At 41.9% G+C, this 16,166-nt stretch overlaps 1 protein-coding gene across 10 annotated transcripts in view; it reads left to right on the top strand.

Moving 5' to 3' along the window:
• The window catches only part of Ncam1 (neural cell adhesion molecule 1), a 297,982-nt gene that overhangs the window by 244,297 nt on the left and 37,519 nt on the right, over window positions 1–16,166 (top strand). For all 10 annotated transcript variants that reach the window (XM_027412111.2, XM_027412114.2, XM_027412113.2 and 7 more), the window contains exons 8-12: window positions 2,645–2,787; window positions 13,046–13,196; window positions 13,659–13,843; window positions 14,193–14,289; window positions 14,619–14,789. In XM_027412111.2, the coding sequence (XP_027267912.1) occupies window positions 2,645–2,787; window positions 13,046–13,196; window positions 13,659–13,843; window positions 14,193–14,289; window positions 14,619–14,789 (747 nt within the window). The remainder of the gene's footprint in view (window positions 1–2,644; window positions 2,788–13,045; window positions 13,197–13,658; window positions 13,844–14,192; window positions 14,290–14,618; window positions 14,790–16,166) is intronic.

Below are 16,166 nucleotides of genomic sequence, written 5' to 3'. Positions count from 1 at the left end.
CAAGCAGGACCGTGAGAAGATGAAACTTGGAGAGGTCCCTCCTGGTGCTAACATGCAGAGGAAAGGAATCTTTTACAAGCAAGAGACATTCTGTATATGTCCCTTTTGCCCAATAGTGTTTTCTGTTTCCATATAATTATTTAGAACATCCTTGTTGTGTTTATTTTCTGTTGCTTAGATAGAATCCTCAGGAAAAAAAACAAAGCAACTTAGAGGAGAAAGGGCCTTATTTTGGCTTACAGTTCCAAAGTGGACATGCTCCATCGTGATTGGGAAGACATGACATCAGAAGCACAAGGCCAGCCTCGCAATCAGGAAGCAGAGAGATCACACTTCATCTACACACAGGAAACAAACAGGGAACAGGAAGTGGGGTCAGGCTGTAAAATCTCTGCCCCCCAGTCATGTACTTCCTCCAGCAAAGCTCTACTTCCTAAAACTGCCATAACTTTCACAAAGAGCACCACCAACAGGGGCCATGTGTTCAAACTTGTGAGCCTCTGGGGGCATTTTCTAAACCTCAACACCTGGATGGCTCTGCCTTCCTCTAGCGCTGACAATAGTACTGTTTTCAGGGACAGAGGATGGAATCTTCCCTCCCATAACTGTAGCCTATACAGAATTAGTCTTTGGTAGCAATGTGTTGCTGGCCCATGTTTTTATTCCTAGCACCTTGGAAAGCAAAGGCAAGTGGATCTCTGTGAGTCTGAGACCACACTGGTCTTATACCAAATTATAGGCTCTCCAGAACTGTATAGTGAGTCTCTCTAAAAACAAAATAAGAAAAGCAAAACAAAACAAACAAAAAAAAACCCAGCTGTGTTCAATAAGAGTGCAGAAGAATGTGGCTTCCCTTTTTCTAAACACTTGTAGAATATAATCTTGTAGCCATCTAGGAGATAGGGACACACAAACCAAATGTTAATAGATGTTACCTGACCCTTCCTCTGATACTTTTTCTCTGATACAAAGACAAAGTGCTGAGGGCCAGGAAAAGGTCAAACACACCGTCTTTTTCAGTTTCCAGAATTTCAGCCATTGTACAACCAGCTAGCTCCAGCCCCCAAGTCACTGTTTAGAGAATCTGTGTGGGGGATTTTCTTTTCTCTTTTGTTTGTTTTGCTTTGTTTTTAAAGACAGACTCTCTGTTTAGTCCTGGCTGTCCTAGCACTCTCTATAAGACCAGACTGGCTTCAAAATCACAGAGATCCACCTGCCTCTGCCTCCCCAGGACTGAGATTATCTGTTGTTCTCTTATGTCTGTTGTCCCTTTCCTTTTCATTTGGTCACTTTGGTAGCCTAGAAATTCAACTCCTGTTTCATCTTAATTTTGCTTTGCCTTACTTTACCCTCTAAAAGTTACTATGTGATACTAGTGAACCTTCATTGCATATGATGTAAGTTGTGACCTCCTGCAAGACATCTTTATTAAGGCAAAACATAAAGTCTTCCTATAGGAAGCTTCAGCTAGAGCTCATGGATTCCATCATCTCTTCATCATTTGCCCATACAGGATTAATGTTTGTCCATGTGCCAGCCATGAAAAAATAATTTGTTAAGTGTCCTGTGGGTGATGTTAAGACGCCATGTGAACTATTCAGGTGATTTTTGTCTGGAACCAGACATTTGTCACTGATTTCAGTTTACTGATGCATCATGGAGGTTTTCACTATAGATCTTCTCAGGCCACATTTTCTTGGCTGACTTGCAGTTACTATGAATTTGAGTAGAAAAGAAATGTTGTGATTTCAAAAGCTACCTGCCATTCTGGCTTTGTGTCTTTTTTTTTTTTTTTTTTTTTTTTACCCAGCCTTTCTCTCTAGTAGTGAAACAAGTTATTTGTGCAGCCTTATCTTTTCTCTTCTATGGAAGGTTCAGCAATTTCTGGGTATAATTGTTTTAAATTAGGAAAATTCAATTTTCTCTAATGTTCTCACATTTAACTCAGCTTTGGAAGGTGTGTGTTCTTTGCATTACTTGTAACATTTGGAAAAGAAACCCAATTCAGCCTCTCTCCTCCCTGTCCTCAGCCTATCATGAAGCACATAACCAAAGCTTCCACCTTCACGTTTTTCTACTTTAGAATTCCCCCTAAACTAATCCTCTTGGGGTTCAGTGACCACTCCATGCTCCAGCAAAACTCCACTCATGAGCTTCTCTGGCTTATGGGTAAAATCCCAGCTGCTGAACCTTGTCCTCTTGTCCCATGAAACACTCCCTGTATCCCTCCCTCTCTCCACTCCTACCTACCCCTCCATCTCCTTTTTCTCCTTTTATTTCCTTCAAGAATTTTTCTGAGCGTAGAATTATTCCATTCCACCCAAGTTTGCACCTGATGAAAACCTTATGGCCCAGCCCTAAAGCCTTCTCCATGCGAAGGCTTGAGCCAATGTAGCACTCTTCTGAAGGAAGCCTCGAGCACCTTATTGTCTGTATATTCTAAAGTCTCTTTCTCTGACTGCCATTTCAATGATGGCAGAGCCTATAGTGGCTCATTTCGGTGTCTGTTACTGTACCTAGAATTAAGCCTTATATTTAGTAAATAAGAACCCTTTTTATATGGGTACATATTATCACTAAACCCCAAAGAGCGAAATAATCAGATAAACTAATCGAATTATTATTTATTTTTTTTGCTTTTCAGCAAAGCCCAAAATCACCTATGTAGAGAATCAAACAGCCATGGAACTAGAGGAACAAGTTACTCTTACTTGTGAAGCCTCAGGAGACCCCATCCCCTCTATCACCTGGAGAACTTCCACCCGAAACATCAGCAGTGAAGAAAAGGTACAATGTCGCCCAAGAGTTTCAGGGCTATGGGGTGCAGACTTGAAACACCTCAAGTCTACCCAGGCCCCGTTCTCTTTGGCACGTGGCAAGATGGGATGTGGTTATTGGTAGCCACGGTAGGTCCTGCAGCCTCCCTCCTCCAACCTGCCTGGTTGTTACTCAACATCCTCTCACGGTGGGATGGGGCATGTTGATGGTGGGCGTGGTCAAGCTAGATGTTTTGGGGAAGAGGCAATAGTGAATTTCTGACCCAGGCTTGTGGAGCTGTGAGGACCCAGGACAAGCAAGATTCTGAGGCATCAGATGATATTGTCATTAGCTCAGACACACCCAGAAAAGTGTCTCCCAGAAACAACAGAGATCAGGATGAGTTCATTAATTCTCTTCCTTACGTCTCATATACTCATGCTGTATGCACTCTGTGCACAAAAGCTTGGTTGCCTTTGTGTCTGCCTGTATTCTTGGTCACATTTGGATTCCATTTTGTTCTAAAGGCAAAAATAATTAGCAGTTTCTAGATGATGAAACTTATACCCGGGTTCTGAATATACTCATCAAAGTTTAATAATGGGGTAGTAACTCCTTGGCAAGTTAAAATGGCTGAGAACATTTAGCTCTAAAGTACATGGATCTGTAGGCCATTGGAAAATGGTCTTTCTTACTGGTACTATATAAATATTGGGGTGACAACCCCACATCATGCAGCCCTTTGCTACTTAGTGGGCAAAAAAAAAAAAAAAAAAAAGAAGAAGAAGAAGAAAGGGCTAAGTTGCAAAACAGTGTAGATATCATTAGGACAATCAACACGGTAGAACACAGTAGAACACATGGCCCTAAATAGCCCTACATTCAATCTGAGGCAGTATATAAAGGGAAAAATAATGGTTTTATGGCACCTCTCCAGTATTATTTTGCATCTCCTGTAATAGATTTTTAGTTGGCCAAAGCTTGGTTACCTATACAGGAGTAATAGCCATAGCTGTAAAGAGTATGTATAATGGATTGCCTATTGACCAGAATGTCAAGAATGATAGATATGCACTCTTCTGCCATGCTCAAAAATCTCTAGAAACACACTGAAATAAAGCCAAGGGAGAATACTAAGCACCAGGGCTAAAAGTAGAATTTGCATTTGAGGAACTGATCGCTACCTCAGAGACAGAAAACAAAACAAAACCTAAAGGAACCGAAAGCTCTGTTCCAAATACCCCATTCCTCTCTTTGCAAGTTTTATACCCAGAGTTGAATCCAACTTAACAGAAACTCAACTGAGGAACTGCTAAATATTTTTGAAGCTCACATATGCTGTTTGATCTGCAAAAGCCAGCTAAATTACGAAGTTGGGTGTTCAATAATTTCTTTATAAATACTGGAATTAAATTCCCAGCTAGGATTTCAGCTTCCTTTGTGTGTTACATGGACCCAATGTATATTTAGGGCTTCATCTACCAGACACTGCTTGGCCGGTCTTTCTATATTAGATTTCAAAGTAGAATTGTCCAAGTGACCCAGTATGTATCTCTGACCTACAGTGAAGGACAAAACATCTATTTCAGATGAATGACATTTTTAAGTTCTGTGTCTTTTCTAGAAATAGCTCAACAGTTAAACTAGACAAGAAGCATTATTAAGATTTGTGCCTACTTGGGGTTTGTCTTTAATAGGTTGGCACTTCTGCCTTGTACCTAAGATTTCATTTTTACAAAATGAAAATAAATAGCTAGGAACTAATATGCACTCATACTCCCTAAATATTGAGACTGAAGATATCATGAAAAACCATCTCAAGCCCAGATGGGACTGACTTTTTTAACAACTCAGTTTCCTTTATCGATCATCTGTCTTGATCTAAGATAACTGTTTAAGCCCAGCACAGATTAGATCACAGTTCCTTTTACTGCAGACTAGCTTCAGGTTTGCTTGAAGTGACATTAATGGGCCCTGAGTCAGTCAATGTTAGAACAAGTCCTCCAGAAAGTTTCATCATGCTATCACATCGATGTATTTTCTTAAATAAAATCTTAGGTAAGAAAATTTTGTCACTTCTACTAACTAAATATTGGTATCAAAGAAGCTTGATGCCAATCTGAAACTGTAGATGTCTAGTAATGATGAATCATTGTCTGTCTGTGAGCAGGCTGAATCCTGGTCCAATCATTTTCACTATGGCAACCTCCCCTCACACTCTTTCCTACCTAAAGTTGCATTATATATAATTATATGTTGAGATCATCAGCACCATTGAATTATAGGAGTGAAGTAAACTATTTATAAAATCAGGATGCTCAGCTTGGTAGATCACAAAGGTACCAGTTTATCTAATGAATGAAATAAATGCCCCCTCCCCCCTGTTAAGTTTCATAGAGCCACAGGATAAGAGATGGTTTTGGAAGAGTCTTTTGGGACTGTGTGGTTCTACCTGGCTCACTTTCTAGCATCCTTTCCAGGTCACTCTGGCTTGTGATAGTTACAGTATCACAAAGGGCTGTTTTCTTTTCCCTTTCTGCTACCTGGAACCCTCCACCTCTGCCACCCAGAATCTGAATCACTGAAATAAAAGCTGCAACTCTTCTCCCTTTAACAATCACACAGAATTTCCCAGTTTGTCATGTGTCATGATTTCTATATCCTTTACCCAGATAGTTATCCTATAACTTGATAGCTTCAGATCACTAGCACTCAATAAAACCTTACTGTCCCCCTGTAACCTGAGTAGATCTCAGTGGGTTTGTCATCTTGATCTAGACACATCATGTAGTCAAAGTAGCATGAGCCCTTGAGTCACGACATATCATGGTCACCTAGAATATGTAGGTCTATAATATGAATTACATTTAGGTGACTTATCTCCTGTTGCCTTCTCATGAAATTGATGGCTTAAGCATCAATGCAGAATTTTATATGTATTTCATTCATTCCAGCTTTGTTTCTCAGTCATGGTCATTTTTGGCCATTAAGGAAGACTCTCCCTTCACTGGGACTGTCCTATGCAGTGCAAGACATCTGCCATTTCTCACCACCCCAATACCAGTAGCCAATTGTAACCATTACTAAAACTCTCCCTGCCTGGAGAACTACTATTACAGACCATCCTGCTGTTGGGATTGTCTGTTCATGAGGGTTTTACTTACAAATCTGGAAGTTGGAGTATTTCTGCCCAGACTGGTCCCCTTATGCTGTATCTGCATGTTAAAAGTTAAAATGAGATAGGACAGTCAGTGGGAGCCCCATCACTGAGAATGATGTTCAAGTACAGGTAATTCAGCAGCTTTCCTGATGCAGCTGTCACCTAACATTTGTCTTAGCATGGCTTCCAAACTTATGTGAGTCCTTATTCAAGATATCTAAGTCACTGATGAAAATATTGACTGGGACAAGGTCTAAGTTCAGAGACCTCAGATTCCTTCTAAATCAGTGGCTCCAAAAGTGATGAGCTTAATGTCACAGTGTAATAGTGGTCTTCTGTAATTCTGGTAGCTTTTGTTGGAGGTTCGGGTTCCTTTAGTAAGGGCTATAAATGGATTAAAGCGGCTTTGCCTTTCACATCAATTGACTGACTATAGCACTGCCCTTCTCATTAGGAGAGAGGCAAGGGTTTCACCTAGACCTGAAGTGACTTGCTAATAGAATATCAGAATTGTTCCTCCTTATAAAGGAAAGAAGGAATGAATTCAAAATGAGTATAGTCATGGCATACACTTGATTGTGTCTCTGGACTTGGTCTCATCTTTGTTGGAGAAAGTCTCATCAATCCATTAAGCATCAGCAAGTAGAGTTGGTTTAGGTTAGCAACTATTAATAGTGAAGATGAGTGTGATTGTTTGGATGATTAACATCAGTTATCCATATGTTGATCTATTCCTTAGCAATCAGTGTTATCCCGAGAAAAAGGGAAAAGTGAATAACATTGTGGGTTACTTTTCACACGTGTGTGAAGGTGTTTGTGATACTTCAGAAGATTATGTATCTGTGTCATGTCATTCCTCATCCTATACAGACTCATCATAAATATCCCCAGGTGTTTGAGTGTCGCTAATTCCAGGCACCATTTACATATTGAGTGAGACCTGGGGATTATGATCTGCATACTTGATCTCTGGCATAAAAAAAGACATCCATCATTTGCTATTTGAATGTTTCTATGCCTTGAGATAACTCTGAAGAGGGGTGTGTGAGTCCTTCACTGTTAAGGAAAAAGAAGGGTGAGGAGCTGAGTTCAGAACAGAGTGTCTGCAGATAAGAGAGACCTTTTCAGATTCTGATTTCTTTCGAAGCCCAACCTTTCTTTTCACTAGGGAGAGTCCCTGATTGGGTACAAGCTCAGTGCCCACTTTTAAACATCAGGAAATGTTTTGCATAGAGTGATCAGAGCCTGATCTAAGATTTGGGTGAATGTATATACAGAATGCTTAATATGAGTATAGAAGAGCTTTGCTATACATATAAACTACTATATATACAAAACTATATATAACTATATGCATATATATAATAACAAAAATAAGTATTGAGACAAACAAAAACTAACAACATTTGGAGCAGATTAATCATAGCCTAATTTGTTTCCTAAGTATATAGATTTGACTATCAGATTGCCATGAAGTGGGCCAAACCTTTACCAAATTGTTGGACCCAAGACAGAAATTTGCTACATTTCACCAGGCACAAAGGGAAGAATCAGGCTACTAGAAACTTGTGTCCCTAGCAATAGCCTATTTTAAAAGCCATAGAACACTAGCAGTTTTGGATTGAGAAAAAATAAAAGTCTTGATGACACAGCCCTGGCATGTGACAAACAAGCTTTCTAGTATGTAGAATTGTCAACTATAGCTGACATGTTGGCCCACTGTGACTTTGGTCTATGCATGTTCTTTGTTCTCACTTCCTCCTTCATCCCAACGTCATGTAATGTAACCCAACATTTCCATCCATGTGTCTCACAAAAGTGCCTTGCATTTAATGAACTTACTGTTTGCTAACTCATTCACATTCCCTGTGTCTAGCATCTCTTGTGTCCTTTGCCATCTGAACATCAAGAACAGTAATTCAGGAAGGCCACCCAATGAAAAGACCAATACAACTCTGATGTCCTTGACTCAGAGTTTGCAAACAGAGAAATTAAGCAGAACAGATTTTATGTGCTAGGTAAATTAACAAATCTAGTCTTGAACAGGAAGTTCTCCAAATACTCATGAGTGTGACTTCTCTCACCTTCTCACATGTAGTGAGTTGGATGGAGAGAGTCCATGCTTCCATCCAAATGCCACATGGGATCTTTCTAACTTTAAGCAACAAAGCACCACTGTCACCACCCAGGATTTAGTATCCTCAAAGCTTCCTGACCTAGAGTCTCAAAGACTTCATACTCACACACTCACTGTATCTCTCTGCTCCTTGCTTTGTTCCTTTGTTTTTTTAATAGCCTTTAATTCAATGCATGCTGAGTTGTAAAATGCATGAGCATTAAATGGCTTTAGTACATGTGTAATAATCTGTCTAAAACATTCAGAGGAAAAAGATCTGCTCTCTCAGTAACCCTAGATTATTTGATAAGAACAGATAGTGCCCTCGACTATTATGAAGACTGTTTAAAATGCTTTGCATAGGAGAAGTTGAATATGTGTGCTTGTATTCATATATACATATATCTAGATAGTTTAATTCACCTTTGATTTAGACATCTTAACGTGCATAAGGTGGACGGGGGGAGCTGAACATCAGCTAACTTCTGAACTAAATTTGGGGGATAGTCATATCAATGAAAGTGGGCCTTGAAAATTTCTGAATTAAGAAGAAGCTGCATGTGCACGGAATGCAGTATGAGTTCTCTAAAGCAACATGTGACATTTTACTGCCTTCTTGTTGTGTTTTATATCTTGTTCTCTCCAGGCTTCGTGGACTCGACCAGAGAAGCAAGAGGTATAGCTTACCTGACCACTAGCCAGTCTCTAGCTCTGAAAGCATTTCAGTTTAACTCACCATCACAGTTAATAACCAGACTTGCTAACCTAATGAGCACTTTAGTTAAAGATTAGGCCCATAGCAGTAGACATCACCTAGCAATAGTGTCATTTTTTAGGATGAGCAAGCAAGCTGTGTTGGGAGTGGAGGAACAAATCCTTATTTCCTAAAACAGGACCACATTCTCTTGCTGGTGCTGGTAAAACCATACCCAGGTAATTGTACTGATAGAAATAAATTGCTCCAATTCCCAAGCCAGGCATTTTGAAATAATAAAAAAATAAAAAAAAAATTTAACTCTCCTCTGGTGGCTGTGGCTCTGGACCATAAAGTCACAGAGTGAGTGATCTAAAACCCACTCATCCCTTTCCTTTCCAGCTCAACTCATCTTGTTGCTCACTTATTTGATAATGACTGGCCTTGGTAAATTATCACATTTTATTTCCTGTCAAAAGCAACGCCAACGACATTTTTCACTGGTTTCTCCAAATCGTTCAACTTATCTGTTATTTTTATGGAGCATTAAATTTGTAAGATTGGAGTGATTTGGTACAAATAGGTTTATGTTTTGTAAAGTCAGTATCATTTAGCCTTTGGAATTTCCCTGCCTATTTGTTTCAGTTTAGGTGACATGGGACTGGGGGTTGAAAACCAAAGCTAAGCATTAACCTTTGTATTTCATTGCTGTACATGAAGACCCTTCATATAATCACACTCCCCATTTTTCACCTGGTTCATGCAACTATAAGTGACCAATTGAAATGTTAAAAACCAGTTGCCCTGGGATTAGGGAGATAGAGCTCAGTCAGGAAAGTGATTGCCACACAAGCACAAGGATGTGGTATTGATCGTCAGCACCTATATTAGAAGCCAAGCATGGTGTTTTGTGCTTGTAACCTCAGCACTAGGGAGGAACACACAAGTGGGCTCATTGGCCAGCTGGTCTAACCTGATCAGTGAGCCCTACATCCCAGTTAGAGGCTCTTTCTTGAAAAACAAGGTGGATGGTTCCTGAAGAATGACACTTGGGTTTGACTTCTAGCTTCCACATAGACATACACATATGTGCATGAGCACACACATGCACCAACACACACACACATACACACACACACACACACACACACACACACACACACACACACACACACACACGGAGCAACTATCTTTAGATGAGATTCAAAAATCTAATTTGCGAATGCTTTCTAGTTAAAGTCCCTTTTGTGTCTTTCTCCAAATGGAGCTTTAATACCCAAAACTATAATCACAGAAGACATTCCAGTGGTTCAGTATACTCTATAATTTAATTCAGTGAGTATACTCTCTTAGTCTTTCTGGGTGATAACCACTCAGAACACAGAATGCCCATGTTCAGGTCATAACCATAAATGCTGCTTAATATTTAAAAGTTGTCCACCTGTCCCCTGGCAGGGACATTCATTTCTGCACCTGAGCAGTCTACCATCATCAAATCTATTCATCTCTGTAATGTGCCTTTCTTGATGACATGACATAGGGACTGTAGTTAAAGCACATGTCCCCACTGTAATACTTCCTTCCTGTGGCCTTGAAATCACTTAGTGTTGTCATAGGCTGAATGTTTTATTGCCCCAAAACTATGGCCCCATTGGCTTTGGGGAAGAAAGACAGGAGGGGTTAATGATGGGGCCAACTTCCACAGCTACAGGGCTCATTCTGCTTTGCCTTGTGTGTCTTCTCCTGTCATTCTGAGCTAGACCTGGCCTGAGGAGTCACTGAGATTTATCAGGGAGCATTAAGGAGATTTTAAATGGATTATCATTATAAGTGGAAATAATAGGTTTACTCCCAGGAAAGCACACACCCAACTCCATTTTCCAGAAGTGTCTTTTATCTTGAATGTTTCACTTTGGACATAATTGACTTTCAAGTGAATACTGCCCATGGGGCTCAGAAGTTCCATTTTCTCCTATTTGACTTACTCGGAGATGAAGACCTTAGGCCAGATGAGTGCAAAGACTGGCTTGTGTTGTGGCCAGGTTCTTTCTGGATGCTCTCAAAGGCTTAATGCTTTCATCTGGGAAAGGAGAGAAAACTATTTTGCTGAGAATAATTAGAGCCACAAATATTTTCTTAAAGAGAGAGAGAGAGAGAAAGATCTAGTTGTTGTAGTATTCTTGGTTCACTCTTACCAAGTGGTCAGCAGGACTTTTGGTTGGAGTGTCTTACGGGTGTGTTCCTGTGCCAGAAGAAATTATTTCAGGTTGAGATAAACCAATCACACTGGTGTCTATTGGTGTATTCTCCAAGGGATAACTGGACAGCTGGTGGAGGATCCCATCATCAAACTTGCAGTGAGCCACTACAAAATAAGAAATCCCTATAGAGGATTGTCTACTGGTGTGATTACATCATTAAACGACAGAAATCTCCAACAGGGAAATGTAGGCAGGGAGACCATATTTAAAAAAAAATGCACAGCCTTTCACGGAGCTTGTCTTCAGACATTTCTGAGCAAATGCTGTTCATCCCTTGCTTTCATGCTCATGCTCTTACCCGTGTGATTCTCCTTGCCTCCTTTCCATGTGGTCATGTTCTCTTGAATTCCTGAGAATTATGTATATGGAAGTCCCTGGACAAGCCTGATCCAGGTCACAAATCATCACAGTTCATCCCACAGTTGACAAGACCATGTGCCGACTTTCAGACCCTTCTCCCTTCAATGACATTGTGCTGTAGGCATTGAGGAGTAACAAGCAAAGCAGGACAGCCTTTTAGAGATACCTACAAACATGACTTCATGCTCTCATTGTCCCTAATACAGAGTGATGGGTAAAGATTTTGTTTGACATATGAAAATAGACACTAAGATAGTCACTGTCAGCCTACAAGAAATGAAGTCCTGGGATCTAGCATCACCAATACACTGGATGTCTCTGGGCTCTCTGGGACAGTCTCCTGTCACCTCTCATTAATGTGTATCATCTCCTAGGATGCAGCTTCTTGACCAACAAGCCTCCCCTATTTAAAGGCCAGATGGGAACACCAGAGCATCCATCTCCAAGAGAAAGAGATGCACAGAACCATAGGCACAGATGACTTTCCTTGGCCCTTCCTTCCCTTGCTGGAAGCATATTTTAGCTCCCAGATACAACGCAGATGACTGAAGTGGACCTGATCCAAACAGTGCAGATCCCTGATGGTAAAGGGACTTTGTGCCATAGATCTGCTAAGACTGCTGTACAAGGGCAGCAAGAACTTTCTTTTCAACTTCCTGGACTGACTGGCAAAGGACATTGTGCAATTCTGTACGCCCCCCAGCTTCCAATCCATCACATTGATAGAAACTGAGGTTATATGTCACTTAAGTCTCTGAAGCCCAAAGCTGATACCTTGGCAGATGCAGCACGTCCTCTCTTCTATCTCTACTGAGAATCTTGTGCTGGACTTAATGGGGTATCCCAGCTCGTAGAGAATAGGACCCTTCATTGTACCAGTTTTCAGGGGACTCTGGCTCAGGAGTACATGCCTAGACCCTTTGAGGTCTAACACCCCTTTTGCTTAGAATATCAAGGAGGGAACACTTGAAAATAGTCTAATACATATTGCCTAGGGACTATGTGCTCATTCATTTCTTAGCAGTCCTTGTGAGTCTGGAGACTCAGTAAATTCATGGTAGTATCGAAGACTAGGGATGGTGGCAGACTTTGGTACAAAGGATTCTGGGTGAGTGGTGAGTCTGTGGCTCTCTCTGTGCTGTTGCTCAGTAGTGCCTGATTTGACCTGCTTCCCATTAAGAGTGAAGATTATTGTCTTGCTACCAAGAACCCTGAGAAGAGACACATCTACAGGAAGGATGTTTCCTTCATAATTCCATACTTTGGGTCATTGGCATTCCTTAGTACACATTCACATACCATGGAACTGGGTGTTGGGGGAGTCAGACTAGAAGGAAAGGACAGGGGCACATGCTAGTTCCCCAGGATCTCAAAAGGCAAGGCTTTTCTGGAATTTGTGCCATCCGAGGCTTTTGCTTCTATTTTAATACATCCCAAACTAGTCTTGGATGACCTTACTATGCTGCAAATTGTTCGAGTCCCATTTTCTGTTTGAACTATGTTGAAGTTCCTACTCTGCTCCCACACTCTCTCCCCATTATGAACTAGGTGAAGTGAAATTAGAGGCTGACCTAGAGAAAAGACTAGAGACTGGTCACAGACAAGTGCTGACCTTGTCTCCTAGACCCACACTGATCTAGTTGCCCCTGCCCTTTGCCTCCCCTCAGACTCTGATGCTGTCGCTTTCCTCCTGGCAGACTCTGGATGGGCACATGGTGGTACGCAGCCATGCTCGTGTGTCCTCCCTGACCCTGAAGAGCATCCAGTACACAGATGCTGGAGAATACATCTGCACTGCCAGCAACACCATCGGCCAGGACTCCCAGTCCATGTACCTTGAAGTTCAATGTAAGGAGTAACTAGGGAAGGAATGGGTGGGGGAGGAGCAGAGAAGGATAGGATGCTAGAGACAGATAAGCTTCAGCTTCACTAGAAAGTTCCACCTTGTTCATACCCCAAGGCTATTGGCCCTTAACTGTTCCAGTGCTATGGCCCCAAGTATAGACAACACATAGACTCTCTCTCTCTCTCTCTCTCTCTCTCTCTCTCTCTCTCTCTCTCTCTCTCTCTCTCTCTCACACACACACACACACACACACACACCATCCCCAAGCTTCCTAGCAGCCACCGGTGCTCTTGAGTTTCTCAAGCAGAACATGTACAAATTCCAAAATGTCCCAGAGCTCTACTGATCCAGGAACCCACTCTACTTTGGGTCATGCCTACCTTCCCAGTGCCAGAAGACAGGTCATGTCATGGGTGTTTCAAGAAATTGGTAGTTGTTCTGATGGTCATTGTCATTCATTGCAGATGCGCCCAAGCTCCAGGGCCCAGTGGCTGTGTACACATGGGAGGGGAACCAGGTGAACATCACCTGTGAGGTCTTTGCCTACCCAAGTGCCACAATCTCCTGGTTCCGAGATGGTCAGTTGCTGCCAAGCTCCAACTACAGCAATATCAAGATCTACAACACCCCATCTGCTAGCTACCTGGAGGTGAGTTAGGGTGTGGGAAAGGGCAGAGTGGAACATGCCCTGTGATAATGGGTAGGGTCCCATCACTTCTCCTGCTTCCCTGGAACATCCTAAACTGGGGACCACTGGATAGAGAAGAAACTGAGCCTTTCTCTAGGTCCCCATCCTCAGCTTCAGTGGTCCTGACCGTGTGGTTAGACTGGGTTGGGGAAGTGGAATGTGCCCCTTCTGTGAGCCACTAGGTTTTTTCCATTGCGATTGATAATGCATATATCATCGGATTTATTCTTTACTAACTGTATCTAAAACATAAAGGTGAATGTGGCTATCCATGGGACATTTGTAACCTCTGGGTTCCTTCCTTCTATAGGTAACCCCTGACTCAGAAAATGACTTTGGAAACTACAACTGTACGGCAGTGAACCGCATTGGACAGGAGTCCTTGGAATTCATCCTTGTTCAAGCAGGTGAGTGGCCCTTCATAGTAACTTCCACACCATCCTTGCCTTTGCTGGCCCAGCTCATACACTTTAAGGATACCAGTGACAGGGTAGAAGACAGATCCAGGCTCTGAAAAGCCAGAATGTGAGGAAGCGGGAAGCCACTTGAAGTGTGAAAGTCTAAGTGTGGGATGGGTTGAGGCCAATTTGAAGTGAGCTAGGAAAGTGGAATCTCCAAAACCAGAGATTCTTACTCTTTGAAAGGATCCCAAAGAGGGAGCAGAAGCATGGAATATATTTCAAAGTATAGTCTTGGGCCACATACATGACGTGGGTGTCCATATGTATACTCACAGACACACCATCTTCTCCATCCATCGACCGGGTGGAACCATACTCCAGCACAGCACAGGTGCAGTTTGATGAGCCAGAAGCCACAGGTGGAGTGCCCATCCTCAAATACAAGGCTGAGTGGAAGTCACTGAGTGAAGAAGCATGGCATTTCAAGTGGTATGATGCCAAAGAAGGTGAGTCTAGTACACGCCCACCAATTATCAGACCTTTGCTGACCATGTAGGTAGGGAACATGCAGGATTTCACCATCTGCCATCCCCTCCAGTTTCCTTCGGAATTAGGAACTCTCCAGCTAGAATTAGGGCCGTGATTCCATAGAGTTGTTAACCTTCTGTCCCTTGCTGCTTCAGACCTCATGACCTCACCAGGACAGGCAGAACATCTTAGATGCTTCCTAGACATAAGACCTAATCAGCTGCTGAGCATAGTGGGGAAAGTGAGTGCAGAGGATCCCTGCTCTGCTCTCTGCTGCTTCTCTGATGAAACATGACACCTGACCATCTCTGCTTGGTGTCTGTACCCAGGAACTGTCATGTACAGCTACCAGGCCAGCAAGATGACAGGTCTACCCTGAACCAAATCTGGTCTATCTCTTAAGTTAAGTCAATCCAGTGATGCCTTTCAAGATCTCTCTCTCTCTCTCTCTCTCTCTCTCTCTCTCTCTCTCTCTCTCTCTCTATCTCTATCTCTATCTCTCTCGGAGTCAGCATCAAGTATCTTTCCTAGATCACTATCTACATTTATTTTTTGACCCTGAAATTCATGAATTTAGTTTGGCTAGCTGACCAATGAACCTCAGTGGTCTGTGACCCACCTGTCTCTAGCCCCACTGTGCTGAGGCTGTAGAATGTACCTCCACCCCCAACTTTTACATGCCTTCTGGGGATTTCAACTCAGGCCTTCATGCATGGGCAGCAGACACGTTGCCCAGTAAGACATCCTCCAGCCCCCTCTCTTTTAAAATATTGCTTATGCTTACATTTTAATTATGGTAAAATCTAAATGAATTTTACATTTAATCAATTTTAAATATACATGGCAGCAGCATTGAGTCACAACCATCACCTCTGTCCATCTTCATAACATTTTCATGTTCTAATCCCTTTCTCCACATCCTTCTGGTCCCTGGTTAGCACCATTCTACTGTCTCTCTAGCTAATTACCCTAGGTACCTCATGGGAGTGCCTCATACGTGATTTGTCCCTTTGTGTCCACATCTTTATTTAACAAAATGTTATCTTGGTTCATCCATATTGTAGAACATATCAACATTTCATCTGTAAGACTGGGTAAATATCTCATTGTTGGTCCTCACTACCTACATTCCATTGACCCATTCATCTGTTACATAAGTCATCAAGGCTTGTGACTTTGGACCATTGGTAATACTGCAAGTGTGAACATAAGTGGACAGGTATCTGTTTATTTCCTGCTTTCAATTTTTCTACATATTTGCCAAACAATGGTTATGTTTAATTTTATGAAGATCCACCATACTATTTTCCATAGCACTGTTTTCCCTGTACATGGCCATTCTCTTTTAATCTGTC

Source organism: Cricetulus griseus, chromosome 4 (assembly GCF_003668045.3).
Source record: "Cricetulus griseus strain 17A/GY chromosome 4, alternate assembly CriGri-PICRH-1.0, whole genome shotgun sequence".
In the NCBI taxonomy this organism is placed as follows: domain Eukaryota; kingdom Metazoa; phylum Chordata; class Mammalia; order Rodentia; family Cricetidae; genus Cricetulus; species Cricetulus griseus.
This window is presented reverse-complemented; position numbering and strand designations above follow the sequence as displayed.